Source organism: Bufo gargarizans, chromosome 3, assembly GCF_014858855.1.
Source record: "Bufo gargarizans isolate SCDJY-AF-19 chromosome 3, ASM1485885v1, whole genome shotgun sequence".
Lineage (NCBI taxonomy): Eukaryota > Metazoa > Chordata > Amphibia > Anura > Bufonidae > Bufo > Bufo gargarizans.
The window spans coordinates 352,469,504-352,489,529 of NC_058082.1; the positions used below are offsets into that span (position 1 = coordinate 352,469,504).

Consider the following 20,026-nt stretch of genomic DNA (forward strand, 5'->3'; position numbering starts at 1 on the left):
ATTTAGGGGGTATTTATTCCCTGAGACTACCCAAGAAAAAAAGCAAGCCTGTCTTACAAATTGGAGGCTAGCTAATTATAGGAAGCCGCTGCGATTGATAAAAAAATATCAAAACATTTGGGTGGAGGGCGAACTAAGGTGACACTAATACTATTATAGATCTGACTGTGATCAGTTCTGATCACTTACAGATACTATAAAGGTACCAATGCTGATTAGCGGGCCGTCTTGTGAGAGGACGCATCAGCGCGTCCAGGAGGAATAACCGGGCTGCCACCAGGACGCAATCCTGCGTTCGGCGGTCCGGAGGTGGTTAAGGGGGCAACACTGTAAAGTTTAAACATTTTACCATTTATATAATTGAATAACATTTTAGGGCTAGTTTTGGCAATGAATCTCTCTGTCTCAAGCTTGACTGCTTTTATCTGTCTTTTACGTATTCCTGTTTTAATGATTAAACTACTTTCTGTTTATTTATTGCCTCCTTTACATTTCTATTTACACACAGTTTTTTTCTTGTTCCTCGCCCTTTTATTCCCATACGTTATGTAACTCTCACAATTAGAGTTTAGTATGTCTTTAAAAATATCCCATTTATGGCTGCATTCCTATTTCCGAGCAAGTTGTCCCAGTTAATGAGGCTAGTGGCCTCTTTTAGCTGGTCAAATTGTGCTTTTTGAAAGTTTGCTGTTTTTGTGCCTCCTGGATGAAATACTCTTTTGAATTATTTGTCACTATTTTCCAAGTGTCCCCGTCAGGTCTATTGGTTAGTACTCCAGTGTGGCTATTCCTCTAGTTGATCCTGAACCAGTTGGGAAAGGCAACTGTATTTGGTTAATGCCAAGAACCAGTTTTGTTTATGAGATCTACAGGTTTGCTTCCCAATCTGTACCTGGGTAGTTGAAGTCCCCATAATCACGACCTCATTGTGATTTGCCGCCTCATCTATTTTCATTTAGTATTTGATGCTGTAAGGTGGAAGATTTGTAGTAACAGGAAATACAGTAAAAGGGAGCATAAATACTGAACAATGTAAAAATAGAGAGTAAATAAATACCAAGTGAAGGCTGATTTTTCATGTTTAATTGGAGTAGCCCTTCAAGCCTCAGTATACTAGTCGAGCATGTTAAGGTTCAGCTCTAGGAGTTATAGGAGGCAGTAACTTAAAGGGGTTGGCAGAAAAAATATTGTAAACTGGGATTCAATAAAACGTAACCTTTACTAGGTCATTTAAAATAATATATCACACTGGGTGAGAGACGACATTGACAACACTAACAACAATAATCTCCTCCACTGTATCAGTTCATATATTATTATAAAAAATGAAAAAAAGGGTGGATCTCACCTCGTCTGGGCGGGGTCCACGACTGTGGAGGACGGTCCTGGCGGTAATGTTACCTTTGACCTCTGTAACCGGATGCTGATGTGGTAATTGGCACGGTATTAACTCCTGGCACACCCTATTATGGCTTTCCTGCCTGTCTAGGGGTCAAGGGGCTGTTCTGATAGCCTGCCTACCACAATGGAGCACCCGCCCCGACAGGGGCGACCCTACACCGAACCATTCCCTCAGTATGGGTCTAAAGTTCTATCAAGCCCTAACTACAACGCCCTACATGCCATGTTTCTGTCTTTTCCAGACATCATCAGGGGACTTCACATGTATATTCCAGGGCAACTACAAATAGAAATTATAAACAAACACTAAATATCGGTCACAGATATCTGAGCGCTGCATGTATAGTGGCTTATCAGCAGCCTCAGTTTACTTACTGGAGATCAAGGTGATTTTAGCCTCGTATCCTTGGACAAGATGATAGATGACTCTTGTCCTCACTGTTACAGGGGAAGTGTCCCATGTCAGTCCATGTCTCACCACAAATAACAGTGATTTGGGTGAGCATTGAATGGTTGTTAGCCGCCTCCTAATATACCCCTACTCCCAGTATGTGTACGCCCCCCATGATTATTGATCTCACCTGTCCGAATCTCTCAGGATGCTTGTGATTCCATGTGGAACGCACGCCGCTCGCGTGCGTTCCACTGGACTGGAAGTCAATGTCACGTGATGCGGGCTAAACCGGCACATCCTCAAATTGCCACTTTCTACAGTCTCCCGAAAGTGCACAAAGGCTATAAGCCTCTAAAAGGGCGCCCGATTGTATCAGGCATTGATAGCCTGAGTCAAAATCTAGGAGTGTACATAGATAAGATCCTGGCACCATTTGTCCTTTCCTTATCATCCCATGTAAGAGATACCGGGGACCTCCTTAGACAGTTAGAGGGTATACAGCTGGATGAGGGCTGCATACTGGGAAGTGTAGATGTTGAAGCACTATACTCATCCATTCCACACAAATGGGGCCTTCATGCAGTGTCATACTTTCTGTCGTCAAGGGGGAGACACTTTCAGGGACACAGCGCCTTTGTTTTAGAATTATTGGAATTCTCATTGAAGAGAAATTATTTTCTCTTCAATGGGCGTGTTTTCCACCAGCTCAGGGGCACCGCGATGGGGAGCCCGTGTGCCCCATCGTATGCCAATTTGTTCCTGGGCTGGTGGGAAAACACTATCGTAGTCAGGGACGAGTCCGCGATCGAGTTGCAGCGCGTCCAAAAGTGGGCGCGCTTCATAGATGATGTTTTCGTCATCTGGAAGGGGAGTATGGAGACCTTCTCGGCTTGGGTTCAACAACTAAACCAAAACGAGATAGGCCTCCATTTCACATCAGAATGTAATCCATCTAAACTCCCTTTCCTTGACATCAGAGTGAATATAAACCATCAGGGGTGTCTGGAAACATCCATATATCGCAAGCCGACCTCAACAAATTCCCTCCTGAGGTGGGAAAGTAGCCATCCATACCCCCTCAGGAAGGGAATACCGAGAGGTCAGTATCTGCGATTAAGAAGGAATAGTTCGAAGCGCTCGGAGTTCGTGAAACAAGCGGGGGACTTGAAAACTAGTTTTTTAGACCGTGGATACCCAGCAGGTGTACTTACACCAGCGTACCAGACCGCCCTGAATAAGGATAGAGTGTCTCTATTGGCGCCGCGAGTGGACACCCCCATGCACAGTAGCTCCAGTGAGAACAGGGAGATCCGTTTTATCAGCACATACAATGGCTGTTCCTCTGGAATCAGAGATATTATATCTAAACACTGGCATGTGCTTTTAATGGATCCTGACGTCTGCAAGGCCATAAAGGGGCACCCCAGCATCACATATAGACGTGGCAGAAGCATTCGTGATATGTTGGTGCACAGCCACTATACACCAGGGCCCCAGCAAAAGACTTGGCTGGAGAGAGGCCTTAGTGGCCAAAGCAAAGTCATTTAGGAGCAACAATACAGATAAAGTCTATACAATTACAGACTTTATTAACTGCAGAAGCATGGGTTTGGTTTACAAAATCACATGTGAATGTGGAAAGGAATATGTCAGGAAGACTGGTAGGGAGTTGAGGAGAAGAATAGGAGAGCATCTGAGCGACCTAAGGAATGGCAGGGACACATCGGTGGCACGACATGTGAACACCGAACACGAAGGCAGATTGGATTGTCTTTCCTTCTCTGGATTTGAAAAAATCAAGCCAGGAATAAGACGGGGTGATTTTGATAAGAGGATCTTGCAATGTGAAGCCAAATGGATCTTCTATCTTAAAACGGTCCATCCATCCGGCTTAAATGAACAACAGAATTATTGCTGCTTCTTGTGATCTGAGTCGCAATAAAAGGCGAATTAGGATGGATGTGATCCGACCGTGTCCCCCCTTGTATCGCAGTTGCCCATATCATGGGCGCATGGGATGTGATGTTGGACATGGCCGGAAAACTTATAAGGGCAATTTGTTAATGTAATGCGGTCACCTGACTTAGTCCCCCTCGGACCCGATGCTGTCACATCCAAACGATGGGCGCATCGGATCCGATGGTGGACTTATCTTGAATTGTAATATTTCAAAGCATGTACTCCAGCTGACATACATCAGGCTCCCTGGCCCAAGTACTGGTCGGTATTCGGAGTAAGATGGTCTGTGTGTAGCTGTCCTGTCAATTGAAATCCGTAATGCGATTGTGCATGTATACAAAAAAGCAGGCAAGCTATCATTTGCCTTGAAAAAGGGCCGAGTGTCATGAGCCGAGAGGTTGCTATGCAACTGGCAACGCTCTGACTCAGGCTCTGAACGCACTTCCGGTTTAGCCCGCATCACGTGACATTGACTTCCGGTCCAGTGGAACGCACGCGAGCGGCGTGCGTTCCACATGGAATCACAAGCATCCTGAGAGATTCGGACAGGTGAGATCAATAATCATGGGGGGCGTACACATACTGGGAGTAGGGGTATATTAGGAGGCGGCTAACAACCATTCAATGCTCACCCAAATCACTGTTATTTGTGGTGAGACATGGACTGACATGGGACACTTCCCCTGTAACAGTGAGGACAAGAGTCATCTATCATCTTGTCCAAGGATACGAGGCTAAAATCACCTTGATCTCCAGTAAGTAAACTGAGGCTGCTGATAAGCCACTATACATGCGGCGCTCAGATATCTGTGACCGATATTTAGTGTTTGTTTATAATTTCTATTTGTAGTTGCCCTGGAATATACATGTGAAGTCCCCTGATGATGTCTGGAAAAGACAGAAACATGGCATGTAGGGCGTTGTAGTTAGGGCTTGATAGAACTTTAGACCCATACTGAGGGAATGGTTCGGTGTGGGGTCGCCCCTGTCGGGGCGGGTGCTCCATTGTGGTAGGCAGGCTATCAGAACAGCCCCTTGACCCCTAGACAGGCAGGAAAGCCATAATAGGGTGTGCCAGGAGTTAATACCGTGCCAATTACCACATCAGCATCCGGTTACAGCGGTCAAAGGTAACATTACCGCCAGGACCGTCCTCCAAAGTCGTGGACCCTGCCCAGACGAGGTGAGAGACACCCTTTTTTTCATTTTTTATAATAATATATGAACTGATACAGTGGAGGAGATTATTGTTAGTGTTGTCAATGTCGTCTCTCACCCAGTGTGATACATTATTTTAAATGACCTAGTAAAGGTTACGTTTTATTGAATCCCAGTTTACAATATTTTTTCTGCTATATTTGGGTGTAATTACATACCACGAACACAAACTTGTAGAGGTGGTATATCTAATTAATTTTTAACTTAAAGGGGTTGTCTGCTTTTTTACTAATGATGACCTATACTCAGGATAGGTTATCAATATCAGATCAGCGAGGATCCAGCTTATTAGAGCGCCATTCATTCCATAGCGCTGTACATATGAGATTCACTTGAACAGATGGAGCCGTCCCTTAGACGTTAATGGGGATGCCATTATTGTAATTACACTGCTCACTGCTACAATTGCTGCGGAGAGTGGGTAAAAAGAGAAGAGAAGGCAGCACTCGTACGAACAGCTTATGGACTGGTGTCAGACCCCTGCTGATCTGATATTGATTACCTATCCTGAGGATAGTAATAAAAAGTGGACAACCACTTTTAAAGAGAGGCTTGGCAATGAGCAAACATAATAGGATATGCCCAAGAAGATGGAGACTCACTCTTCAGCAGGCAGGGAAAAACAGGTTAAGGCCTCATGCACACGACCGTATGTATTTTGCCGTCCGCGAAAAATGGATCTGCAAAAAATACGGATGATGTCTGTGTGCATTCCGTATTTTCGGACTGGAACAGCTGGCCCCTAATAGAACGGTCCTATCCTTGTCCGTAATGCGGACAATAATAGGACATGTTATTTTTTTTCCGGATCACATGCCCACTGTTGCACATAGGGAGCAACAGTGTGTCAAAAAGGATAATCCTACATCTTTAGGAAGAAATATTAGAGTAGTACTGTTTTTTTGTGTGTAATGACCCTCCAACATTTTTCAAGTTTCTTGTTTGAACCTTTCATTATTTGTCCAGCTCATAATATTTTGTGATCATTAATAAAAATCCTCGATTAGTATGCCATATCCAAATAATAAAAATACTATTTCTGGAATGTGTCCTGGTATACACTATATAATGTGGTTCAAATGTACATCTAATTATTTTATCGTAGATTTCTCTTGTTTCCTAGGATTTCACTTTGAGAAATGTGGTCTTTTGTCAGAAAATAACATCTTTATTAATTATTTCCACTTTTGAGTTACTTTACATACAACAGACTGTGAGCCCTTGGACAGGTTTTAATTTTTTCCACTGAGGACTCATAACCCCATGTGATATTAACATGATTCTAGTAGTTTTATCATAAATGTAACAGAAATTGCACTGTGGTTGTGTTTTTTTTGTAGCTTGCTCTTGGGAATGTCATAAGTTCCCTGGGAGATCAGAGTAAGAAGATTCTTCATGTTCCTTATAGAGATTCAAAACTGACCCGATTACTGCAGGACTCACTGGGCGGTAACAGGTAATCAAACTCCTTTGTTGCTTAGAGTGTTCAGAGTACGTAGAATTTGTCTCTACTTGTCACATTATTTATTTATTTTTTAAAACAAATGTTATTAAGGGAAAGTATGTAATTCCATATTTACAGTACAATAACATAGACCAACACAGCATAGAATATACATTGTTTCCATTTCTTCGCTTATCATATAAGAAACAATTGCATCTACTCAGATTATTAAGCTGTATTGAGTGATCATTGCGCTCTATTTCCCTCTTTTCATTTATATTTTCCCCAGATCCCTCCCTAACGCAAAACTTGTTAAACATATTAACATACCCTGCTCCATGGATGTTGTTTAGGGTCTCCTACCTTCCGCATGTTTCCAGAGTATTATGATTCAAACCTCAGTATCCATTCTACCTAGGAATTAATTTTCCCAATGTTCCCTTTACTTGTTCCTCAAGATACCACCTGGTACCTTGAAATGGTATCATTACTTCCTTCACTTCTTCGCGTGTCAAAGAATGTACTATGAATTTTTTCCATTTCAAAAAAAAGTTTTTAGTCACCTTTTCCATATCCTTTTCTGTGTCTAACCTATCCATATATAAGACACATAATTCAGCCCTATAATGATTTACTTCATAGTTCCTATTACTTCCTTGAGGGTGGGTTTGGTGGGGTATAACCAATGCCGAAGTATATTTTTCTTCATCAAAAACAGATGAACACCCTTTACACCCGTCACCCTTGTGGTTTCTCCCCTAGAGCTTAAGGGTATATAACGAAAGATACAATGTTGTGGAGAGAGTTGTGGTTCTATATCCCAAACCTTTTCTATAAATTCAATGGCTTCCTTCCATAACTCAGTCAGATTAGGGCATTCCCATAACCCATGTAATAGATTCGCCTTCTGAAATTGGCATTTTGGGCAACATCGAAGATAGTGTGCCGATGCTTCTTTGTACGAAAGATCAAAATTTTATGTTGCCTTGTGTATTATTCTAAATTGCATTTCTTGCCATGTCTCACTATTAGAAACATAGAATGTGCCTTATGCCTATCCCATGCATGCTTCAACTTCTTCACTGTATTTGCAGCTACCACTCCAAGTTCTGTTATTGATGAGTGTAGATAGATATTGATGGACGTAACACCTTTTTTCAGCCCTATAATGTTACTATGTTACTATTAGTTTACTCTGTTATTAACAACATATCTCGAGAAAGAGGTGATTTGTTAAAACATACTGAGGAGAAACTGTTGGAGATATGTACTCTAGATGGAACAAAGCCAAAGACTTGTGGAAATTAAGGGGGAGATTTATCAAAACTGGTGCAAAGGCAAACTGATTTAATTGCCCACAGCAACCAGTCAGATTCCACCTTTCACCTTTCAAAGCTCCTTTAGAAAATAAAAGGATCAATCTCTTGTCAATCTCTAGTTGCTATAGGCAACCAAGCCAGCCTCCTTTGCACAAGTCTTCACAAATCTCAATAAGTGTTCAATATGGAAGTTTGAAATCACATCATGATTATCTTCTTATAGTATATTGAAGACATAAAATAATTTCTTCTTTGACCTGTATTATAACTATTTCTTCAGGTTGTGTTTGAATAGGGAATGGAGCTTGTAAAACATTCCAAGATATAGTTTTATTTTTTATTTGTGTTTATGGATTACAGGAAACTCATCCTCCCTCTTCTTGTCTATTCATCCCCAAAATTATGGTATCACCACTCTAAAAAGATCTTGACCCAAATACTCATATTAACAATATGACACAAGGCAATGTTTGATAGCTGAATATTCTGGTTTTGTGAAATATACTTCAAACAAATAAAAGCTAATTATTTTAATTTAATGTATTATATTTTTTCCAGATAAAACTGAGGATAAAAATAGGGAATCACCTAATAGGGAATCACCTAATAATGTGGAAAAGCATTATGCAATCATCATAAAAAAAAAAAAAAAAAAAAGTACAGCACTGTGCTTGGTAAGCACAGAAAAGGATGCAGTGCTCACAGTAGTGACGGTGCCTTCTCAAATTGCTCATCGGTGGGGGTTCTTGATGTTGGACCCCCACTGATAAATAATGTCTCGGAAAACCCTTTTAAAGAATGGACGTCACTACATCAAGGCGGTTCCAAATTTTTCGATATATCAGATTTACAAGATAGAGACTTGTCATGGACTTTTTTTTTCTTCCCTGTAAAGACTTGATTTGTGATCTAAACTGTTTTCTGGCTAATGTTGAGTCGAGATGTCGCAAACATAAAATTTTCCGTTCGCGAGCGATGAACGTGAATTTCTACAAATGTTCGCGAATGGGCGAACCACCATTGACTTCTATAGGCAGGCGAAGTTTAAAACCCACAGGGACTCTTTCTGGCCACAATAGTGATGGAAAAGTTGTTTCAAGGGCACTAACACCTGGACTGTGGCATGCCGGAGGGGGATCCATGGCAAAACTCCCATGGAAAATTACATAGTTGATGCAGAGTTGGATTTTAATCCATAAAGGGCATAAATCGCCTAACATTCCAATTTTTTTTTTTTAACAGCGTGGTTAGGGCTCTTTCACACCTGCGTTATTGTCTTCCGGCATAGAGTTCCGTCGTCGGGGCTCTATGCCGGAAGAATCCTGATCAGGATTATCCTAATGCATTCTGAATGGAGTGAAATCCGTTCAGGATGCATCAGGATGTCTTCAGTTCCGGAACGGAACGTTTTTTGGCCGGAGAAAATACTGCAGCATGCTGCGCTTTTTGCTCCGGCCAAAAAAACGGAAGACTTGCCGCAAGGCCGGATCCGGAATGAATGCCCATTGAAAGGCATTGATCTGGATCCGGCCTTAAGCTAAACGTCGTTTCGGCGCATTGCCGCATCCGACGTTTAGCTTTTTTAGAGTGGTTACCATGGCTGCCGGGACGCTAAAGTCCTGGCAGCCATGGTAAAGTGTAGTGGGGAGCGGGGGAGCAGCATACTTACCATCCGTGCGGCTCCCGGGGCGCTCCAGAGTGACGTCAGGGCGCCCCAGGCGCATGGATGACGTGATCGCATGGCACGTCATCCATGCGCCTGGGGCGCTCTGACGTCACTCTGGAGCACCCCGGGAGCCGCACGGATGGTAAGTATACTGCTCCCCCGCTCCCCGCTACTACTATGGCAACCAGGACTTTAATAGCGTCCTGGCTGCCATAGTAACAATGAAAGCACTTTGAAGACGGATCCGTCTTCAAATGCTTTCAGTACACTTGCGTTTTTCCGGATCCGGTGTGTAATTCCGGCAACTGGAGTACACGCCGGATCCGGACAACGCAAGTGTGAAAGAGGCCTAAAACATCCAGTGTGTGTATACGATCAGGTATGATGTTGTATCGATCAGGTAGTGTAAGGGTTACGCCCGCTTCACAGACATTGACAGACCAAACTCCCCTTTTAATGCACCGCAAACAGTCCATTTGCCCAACCGCAAACTTCCCATTTGCACAAGGTTGGATACCAAGCTAGCCATGTCCTGTTGATGTCATTGAAGGTTTCTTCCTCCACCCAGCCACGTAGAACACCAAGGGTCCTGGAAATGTGAATTGAATTGATTTTTCGAATGGGGAGATGGTTAAAAAAAACGCTGGCTCCCTCCCCTTTGTTTGAATCCACGGTCACTGCGTCTGTGCCGTGCAATTTACTGTACCACCCGATATGAGTGCTATTTTCTATAGTTCTCTATTCTCATCAGTTTAATCCCTGTTACGTCCCCAATCTGGGGTCCATTTATTAAATGGATTTTTCGAACGGGGAGATGGTTAAAAAAACGCTGGCTCCCTCACCTTTGTTTTAATCCACCCCACGGTCACTGCGTCTGCGCAGTGCAATTTACTGTCCCACCCGATATGAGTGGTATTTCCTGTAGTTCTCTCTTCTCATCAGTTTAATCCCTGTTACGTCCCCAATCTGGGGTCCATTTATTAAATAGATTTTTCGAACGGGGAGATGGTTAAAAAATTGCTGGCTCCTCCCCTTTGTTTGAATCCATGCCACGGTCACTGCTTCTGCGCAGTGCAATTTACTGTCCCACCCGATATGAGTGGTATTTCCTGTAGTTCTCTCTTCTCATCAGTTTAATCCCTGTTACGTCCCCAATCTGGGGTCCATTTATTAAATAGATTTTTCGAACGGGGAGATGGTTAAAAAATTGCTGGCTCCTCCCCTTTGTTTGAATCCACGCCACGGTCACTGCTTCTGCGCCGTGTAATTTACTGTCACACCCAATATGAGTGCTATTTACTGTAGTACTATTCTCATCAATTTAATCCCTGTTACGTGACGTCCCCAATCTGGGGTCCATTTATTAAATTGATTTTTCGAACGGGGAGATGGTTAAAAAAACTCTGTCTCCCCCCCCCCTTTGTTTGAATCCACGCCACGGTCACTGCGTCTGTGCCGTGCCATTTTATTGTCACACCCTATATGAGTGCTATTTTCTGTAGTACTATTCTCATTAGTTTAATCCCTGTTACGTGACATCCCCAATCTGGGGGCCATTTATTAAATTGATTTTTTCGAATGGGGAGATGGTTAAAAAAACGCTGGCTCCCTCCCCTTTGTTTGAATCCACGCCACGATCACTGTGTCTGCGCTGTGCAATTTACTGTCACACCCGATATGAGTGCTATTTTCTGTACTACTACTCTCATCAATTTAATCCCTGTTACGTCCCATATCAGGGTGGGATTGCCTTTTGTGAAAAAAAATTTAGGCTGGGTACCTTCGACTGCCTTCACAGTTGTGACGACCACCCGCCAATCCTGTCGTACTAATCTACAGTTGCCATACAGGTCTCCACTAGAGACTTCTGGAGGCGAATCCACTGTGAGCACAGAAGACGTTTAAGATTAGTTGGTGGGCCCAGACAGGATGCAATCACGATTGTATGTACAATCGGTAAAAATAAAATTACTGATTTCACGCTGGAAATCAAATTAATTTGCTGCCACCACTCTTCATATTGAATCGGGGTGAAGAGACCCCGGCTAGCTAATCCTAAAGGGACGAAACGGTTATTTGCAACCTAGCTAGTACATTAACAATTTATAAGAATAACACAATTTGGTAGTATGTCTTCTGAGGACAGAGTTCTTAGCATAGATCAGGTCATCAAGTAACAAGGGCAAAACTGGAACAATGAAATCGTTAGTTTTTATTCTAAAACTACACACAAAAATATATATATTAAAGCTGACAGATAAATATACCTGCCAGGTGAACAGATTGGTTTGGATAGAAATAGTTAGAGGTGGAAGGGAATAGAATGTCTGTAAGTTCAGAATTACCGTGGTAGTGTCCAGTAATAGGCAAAATCTTTGAAATAATAATCCAAGATGGTGAGGTGCCCGTGTCCCTGCGGGCGGTCGAGATGTTAGACGACGTCAGATGGTAGGTGAAGGACGCAGGCCCTGAGTGTGTCACTGTTTTTACCTACTCTGAAGTGGGGAGTGGTTATGACACGTTCAGGTCCAGCCTTGTGTAATTGGAACAGGGGCAGTCCTTTGCCCCATAGGGAGAAAACCTGGCAGCATCTTTGCATTGCCCATTTCTCCATATCCCGTAAGTCCAATCAAGAAATATAGTTGATATTGATAATCAGTACAATTTTACGCATCATCTGATAACAAATACGACTAAAAGATAACACAGGGTGCCTGAGAACCTTTATATCTCAGAGCGGGAATCTCTGATTTGTCCGCGGGTTTCCTAGAAGGTGGGTTAGGAGAACCAAAACCATCTCTGAAAAGATGGTTCCTTTCACATTTCCATAACCCATGAAATATTAGGAAAATATGGGAAAAATATGAAGCTTATGGATTGAAGAGGACTTTCAGGTCATCTTCCTTCCTGTACCAACCAGCTGTGTGATAAGGATCTGTCCTTTTCTTCTGAAGCTCGCTGCCCAGGCTAAAGGTGTGAGACCCCTGCTGGTATTGGAGACACTATGGCTGCAGAAAGGAAGTTTTTTATGAGGTTCTGTCAAGAGAATACCAGATTGATGGCTACTCAACCTGGCATGGGGCAGGAAGATTCTTTGGCAAGAAGGTGCTAATTGTACCTCTGATCTGTGAGTTACTCCTTTAGTGAAAGAGAAGATTCTTAGTGAAGGCTCTTTTGTCTTTGTAATCGAGAAATATGGCGCATTTGTGATTTCCTAGTATTGCTGTGGATCGCAAAGCGTCACATCTCCCCCCTTTGGAAGATTGGGGAAGGAGTGGTCAGCAAGACTGGGACTGAAGCAATCCCAACTCCCTATTTGAACTTGTTACAGCGGGAAAGTCCGTCAGCATTCTGATGGCGACTTCCCGGTTTGTGCTGAATCGTGAAATCGTACTGTTGGAGCGCTAAGCTCCAGCGGAGAAGTTTTCCGTTGGTACCAGAAGTACGTTTCAGCCAGCTGAGAGGGTTGTGATCTGTGATGACCATGAAGGATCGTCCGTATAGGTACGATTGTAGTTTCTGTAGGGCCCATACGATCGCTAGGCACTCTTTCTCAGTGGTGCAGTATGCGGTTTCCCGCGGAAGTAGTTTTCGGCTTAGGTAGAGGACAGGGTGCTCATTCCCGGTTGCATCCACCTGACTAAGGACGGCTCCCAGACCGTGGTCTGAGGTGTCAGTTTGTACTAGGAACTGACGGGAGAAGTCGGGAGCTTGAAGGACAGGAGCGCTAGCTAGCGCTTCCTTCAGGGCCCGAAATGCCTGTTCTAGTTCCGAGTTCCATGTGACCGTGTTGGGTTGTTTTTTGCCCGTTGCATCGGTCAGCGGTTTAGCCAGAGTACTATATGATGGAACAAACTTCCTATAGTACCCTGCCGTTCCCAGAAATGCCTGTATTTGTTTTTTGGTGTTAGGCCGTGGCCATGCTACAATGGCATCGACCTTCCCTATCTGAGGTTTCAGGGTCTGGCTGCCTACTCTGTGTCCTAAGTACTGAACCTCTGTCATGGCAATCTGACATTTGTTGGACTTAACGGTCAGATTGGCAGCGGACAGTCTTCCCAATACCTGTGACCGATGGTCAAGGTGATCTTCCCAGGTTGGACTATATATGGCTATATCGTCCAGATATGCTAGGGCATACCCTTGCATTCCTTCCAACAGTTCATTCATTGCCCGCTGAAAGGTGGCGGGCGCATTCTTCATCCCAAATGGCATACGAGTGAACTCATAGATGCCAAAAGGGGTGATGAATGCGGATTTCGCTCTCGCCTCTGGCGCAAGCGGAATCTGCCAGTATCCACGGCTCAAGTCCATGATTGTTAGATAGCTGGCGGACGCCAGCTGATCCAGCAATTCATCAATTCGAGGCATGGGATACGCATCGGTTATGGTGATGTCATTCAGTCTCCGATAGTCGACACAGAACCGGGTTGTCTTGTCCTTTTTGGGGACTAAAACAACCGGGGCGGCCCATGGACTAGAGGATTTCTGGATGACCATTAACTGTAGCATCTCATCAATCTCTCGTTTGATCTCAGACTGCACTTCGGGTGAGGTGCAATAGGGGCCCTGCCGTAAGGGCTTGTGGGTCCCTGTGTCAACTCGGTGAGCTGCTAGGTTGGTTTGGCCAGGGATGCCTGAGAATGTGGCGCTGTGCGTACTCAGGAGAGTGGTGAGCTGAAGCTTCTGTGGGTACGAGAGGTGGGGGTTGATGTTCCAATCATCTGCCACGTCTCGTAGCTCGGCTAGCAAGTCTATCAGTGGATCTGGCTCTTCGGGTTCTAGCTGGCTACACACTGCTAATACATAGTACTCTCTTTCCTCGTGTGCTTTTAACATGTTCACGTGGAACAGTTTCTGTCGCTTACCCCCGAGACTCACTAGGTAAGTGACTGGGTTCACCTGTTTCAGAATGGTGTATGGCCCGTCCCAGGCAGCCTGCAATTTGTTCTGCCTGACAGGGAGTAGGGCGTATACCTTCTGACCTGCTTGGTATGACCGCTCTCTGGCATGCTGATCATACCAAGCCTTCTGTTTGGCCTGTGCCTTTGCGAGGTTTTCCGTCACTATGGTCATGAGGGACTCCATTTTGTCCCGAAATTTTAGGACATATTCAACCACGGAGACTTCTGAGGGGTCACCTTTTCCTTCCCAGGTCTCCCGAATCAGTTTTAAGGGCCCTCGGACATCTCGTCCATATAGGAGTTCAAAGGGTGAGAACCCAGTGGACTCCTGTGGCACTTCTCTGTAAGCGAACAGCAAATGAGGCAGGTGCCGCTCCCAGTCCTTCCCCTGCGATTCCACAAACGTGGCCAGCATTTCCTTTAACGTTCCGTTGAAACAATCGCAAAGGCCGTTGGTTTGCGGGTGATACGCACTAAGTGGTGTGCTTGATTTGTATCCTCTCACAGAGAGCTTCCATTAGCTCCGACATGAAGCAAGAGCCCTGATCAGAGATCATCTCGGTGGGGAAACCTACACGCGAGAAAATCCCGATCAAGGCGTCTGCCACCGTGGCTGACCTAAGGGAAGACAGTGCTACCGCCTCTGGATAACGGGTGGCATAGTCCACGACCGTTAAGATGTAGCGCTTGCCAGAACTGCTAGGAATGGGAAGGGGACCAATTATATCCACTGCCACTCTCTGGAAGGGCTCTGTGATCACGGGCAGTGGCTGCAAAGGAGCTTTGCGGGGTCCTCCAGCCTTCTTAACCCTCTGGCAAGTGGTACACGATCTGCAGTACTTAGTTATGTCCGTTCCCATCGTGGGCCAGTAAAAATGGTTCTGAACACGTTTGTGGGTCTTTCTGATACCCAAATGTCCTGCAAGTGGAATGTCGTGGGCTGCTTTGAGCACCTGTGCCCGAAATTCCCTAGGGACTACCAGCTGTCTCGTGTTCTCACCTGCGCCACCTTTTGTAGGCTGTACAGCTTCACAGTACAGTCGGTTGTTCTCCCAATAGATTTTATATGGAGTGCCCTCACCTGGAGGCTGGCCAGCTCGGGCCCTAAGTGCCTCCAGACTAGGGTCACCCTTTAAGGCCTGCACGAATGCAGCGCCACCGGTCTCCTCCAGCTGACCAGTGACGTATGAAGTCAGCTGTGGAGAGTTACCTCAATGCTGGGGTCAGAGGTGGGTGGAGGGACGGCTGTTTCTGTCCCCGCAGCCCCCTCTGAGCCCAGGTTACTGGCGACACTGGAAGCGTCTACCAGCGCAGTTACCCAATCATCATCATCACATGAAAAGGTCTTTCTCGCATTGTCATCCGCCTGAGGGTCAGGATCGCCCGAGGGGGTCCCTTCGGTCGGTTCTGAGTTCAGGCGGCTGGCCATGGAACGTGTAATGGCCAGAACAGGTACAGCATCATGTATATCACCATTGCTAACACTAACACACGCATTTGGATCAACAATGACAGGTGCAGAAGTAGGCAAATGACATTCGGTTGCTTGTACATTTAAATCTGATACCTCCCTAGGTGCGTTAGGGACAGTAGGAATAGCAGGCAAAGTGTCCCCGTCTCCCTGTTTCCCCAAAGGGCTGTACAGTACCTGGTTTAGGTCAGGGAGCCGTGCTTGGGCCTCCTGCGCGCTTGCAGGGTATTCGTAATGGGAAACAAGGGTGCCCAAATCAGTGCCAAGCACTGTGGCAACAGGAATATCATCCAGGACCCCAACAACCCGCTTTTGTCGTCCCATTCCCCAATCAATTGTGACTTGGGCTTGGGCCACATGAGTGCGAGTGCCCCCAACTCCGGTCAGAGCGAGGTACTTTCCTGGAAGGATATCCTTCTCCGTAACAAGAGGTGAACGGACCAAGGTGACATCTGCACCGGTATCACGGAATCCGATGACAGTCTAGCCGTTCACAGTGACAGGCTGGTGATTCTGGGATCCGCGGTGCACCTCAGGTCCTCCGACCAGCAATACAGCAGATGAGGTAGGTGTGGAAACGTTGGCCGCCTTAGGGCTTGGCGTCGTCGCGGTGCTAGGAGGTTGGGCCGGCTTCCCTGCGTAACAGGTTTGCTTGGTGTGACCGGGCCTGCGACACAGCTCACACCAGGGCCTGGTTGTCTCACGGTTCCCAGGGCCAGCGGGCCTGCCTTCTCTCCAGTTCTGGGACATGGCTCTGTCCGGGTTGGGTACTGGAGTTTTGCGGCTGTCAGGTACCAGGGGTTTGCGGATGTCTGATACCACCGGCCTGCGGGTGTCCGGTACCCGGGTTGCGACAAACATGTCTGCCAGCTCAGCAGCTTTTTTCACAGACTGGGGCTTGCGCTCCAGCACAAACTGTCTCACATCTGTAGGGCATATTGCAAGGAGTTGGTCATGGATCATCAAATCCTCAAGGGTAGCATAAGTCTTTTCTTTAAGAATTCTAGTCCATTGGCGGAATGTGGTGCCTAAGCGGCTAGCGACATCCGCGTAAGAGTCTGTGGATCCTTTCTGGATGGCACGGAACTTTCTCCGGTAAACCTCAGGGGTTAACTGGAACTTAGCAATTATGGCCTCCTTGATAGTCTGATAATCGCAATCTTGGTCTGTGTGTAGTTCCGCAAAAGCATCCAGCGCTTTACCAGTCAGCTGAGGCGTCAGGTGTAGAGCCCACTGATCCTCGGGGATGCAGAACTGGCGGCATCGCTCTCTCAATGTCCCCGTTTTTCTCCATAACTGGAAACCTTGCTTTGGGGACCCCGGGTAGAGGAATGCCTCCTGCAGCAGGAGTGTTAGGAGAGGAAGACCGCTCGGCCTGTCTCACTTGGGCCAGTTCTAGTGCACGCTGGTGCTGCAGCGCTTCTCTCTGAAGCTGGAACTGCCGCTCCTCTCTTTGCTGCTGTTGCTGTATCTCCAGGTAAAAACGTAAATCCGCGCCAGTCAGGCCTGGTAACAACTGCTGGCTCATAGGGCCCAAGGCAGTGAAGTTCAGTCCAGAGCTGCTTGTTCCTTGCTGAGGGTTAGCAGGAGCTATGGACATGCTGTTATCCAGAGTACCTGAATCACCCGGAGCTGAAGTAGCAACATCAGCACTCCCATAGCTGGCGGTGCTGGGTGACGTTGAACGAAGGGGCAGCGAAGCCTCCCGCACGGGATTGGAATCCTCCATCGCTTGGCCGTCTCTCTCCGTCAAAGCTTTGATCAGCTGTGATCGATTTTTGTTCAGAATGGCAATGCCTTGTGACTCACACACGGCTTGTAAGTCGGTGACTGACCAACTTTGGTAATTTGGAACTGAATCAGACATTCAGAAAAGAAGAGAAAAAGAATAGGATATAGCAAGGAAAAGGTAGGGAAAATGTAAACCAATCTATTCCTATCAATGTGTACCGTTTTGCGCCCGGAACACAAGTTCCGCAGGACAGGATACTAAGTAACCGCTGTCCTATTGTTATGATTGCGCAAAAAGCTGCACTTGTTAGTTCTTTGTGCTCTGATCTCCCTAAAGCTGACTTCTGCCTGGTTTTGGGTTCTGCTATCCCACTAGCTGCCACCAATGTGACGACCACCCGCCAATCCCGTCGTACTAAGCCACAGTTGCCATACAGGTCTCCACTAGAGACTTCTGGAGGCGAATCCACTGTGGGCACAGAAGACGTTTAAGATTAGTTGGTGGGCCCAGACAGGATGCAATCACGATTGTATGTACAATCGGTAAAAATAAAATTACTGATTTCACGCTGGAAATCAAATTAATTTGCTGCCACCACTCTTCATATTGAATCGGGGCGAAGAGACCCCGGCTAGCTAATCCTAAAGGGACGAAACGGTTATTTGCAACCTAGCTAGTACATTAACAATTTATAAGAATAACACAATTTGGTAGTATGTCTTCTGAGGACAGAGTTCTTAGCATAGATCAGGTCATCAAGTAACAAGGGCAAAACTACACACAAAAATATATATATTAAAGCTGACAGATAAATATACCTGCCAGGTGAACAGATTGGTTTGGATAGAAATAGTTAGAGGTGGAAGGGAATAGAATGTCTGTAAGTTCAGAATTACCATGGTAGTGTCCAGTAATAGGCAAAGTCTTTGAAATAATAATCCAAGATGGAGAGGTGCCCGTGTCCCTGCGGGCGGTCGAGATGTTAGACGACGTCAGATGGTAGGTGAAGGACGCAGGACCTGAGTGTGTCACTGTTTTTACCTACTCTGAAGTGGGGAGTGGTTATGACACGTTCAGGTCCAGCCTTGTGTAATTGGAACAGGGGCAGTCCTTTGCCCCATAGGGAGAAAACCTGGCAGCATCTTTGCATTGCCCATTTCTCCATATCCCGTAAGTCCAATCAAGAAATATAGTTGATATTGATAATCAGTACAATTTTACGCATCATCTGATAACAAATACGACTAAAAGATAACACAGGGTGCCTGAGAACCTTTATATCTCAGAGCGGGAATCTCTGATTTGTCCGCGGGTTTCCTAGAAGGTGGGTTAGGAGAACCAAAACCATCTCTGAAAAGATGGTTCCTTTCACATTTCCATAACCCATGAAATATTAGGAAAATATGGGAAAAATATGAAGCTTATGGATTGAAGAGGACTTTCAGGTCATCTTCCTTCCTGTACCAACCAGCTGTGTGATAAGGATCTGTCCTTTTCTTCTGAAGCTCGCTGCCCAGGCTAAAGGTGTGAGACCCCTGCTGGTATTGGAGACACTATGGCTGCAGAAAGGAAGTTTTTTATGAGGTTCTGTCAAGAGAATACCAGATTGATGGCTACTCAACCTGGCATGGGGCAGGAAGATTCTTTGGCAAGAAGGTGCTAATTGTACCTCTGATCTGTGAGTTACTCCTTTAGTGAAAGAGAAGATTCTTAGTGAAGGCTCTTTTGTCTTTGTGATTGAGAAATATGGCGCATTTGTGATTTCTTAGTATTGCTATGGATCGCAAAGCGTCACAACAGTGACAGACCAAACTCTGATACACCAAACTGAATTCATTTTAGGAACCGGGAGATGGAAAAAACAGCTTGGTCAGTCCTCTTACTCCCAAGTTGGGGCACTGCACATGCACGGAGCAATGTGCTGTGACACCCTATATGAGTGGTGTCTTAACTAGTACTATTCCTATCAGTTTAAACCCTGTTACGTCCCCTGTCCGGGGACGTGTGTCGAATTGATTAACCATTGTCGAATTAACGAACCATTACGACATTCTGGAATAATTTAGTTCTGAGCTTTGTACTTGATTTGTATTGGGATTGATGGGGATTTTTTTTAATTGTCTGCATTATTTCTAATAAACTATTAAGAGACTTTATTGAGATTTTTTTATTTTATGTATTAAAAACCCACCCATACAACTTAAAAAACTAAAATAAAAAAATTATTATTTTTTCTATGAAAAAACATCCAGACTATCGCTTTAGGCCTCATGCACACTGCCGTGTTTCACGGCCGTATGCGGGCCGTGGAACCGCGGCCTGGATCCTTGCTGAGAGCAGGAGCGCACGGCGTCACTGGTTGCTATGACGCCGTGCGCTCCCTGCTGCCGGCACAGTACAGTAATACACTGGTATAGATCATACCAGTGTATTACTGTATTGCGGCGGCAGCAGGGAGAGCACGGCGTCATAGCAACCAGTGACGCCGTGCGCTCCTGCTCTCAGGAGGGATCCAGGC

At 45.5% G+C, this 20,026-nt stretch overlaps 1 protein-coding gene across 1 annotated transcript in view; it reads left to right on the forward strand.

Annotated features, from left to right (window-relative positions):
* Positions 1 to 20,026, forward strand: part of LOC122931583 (kinesin-like protein KIF21B) — a 735,311-nt gene that overhangs the window by 211,815 nt on the left and 503,470 nt on the right. Inside the window, exon 7 of the mRNA XM_044285657.1 lies at positions 6,313 to 6,428. Coding sequence (XP_044141592.1) covers positions 6,313 to 6,428 — 116 coding nt within the window. The remainder of the gene's footprint in view (positions 1 to 6,312; positions 6,429 to 20,026) is intronic.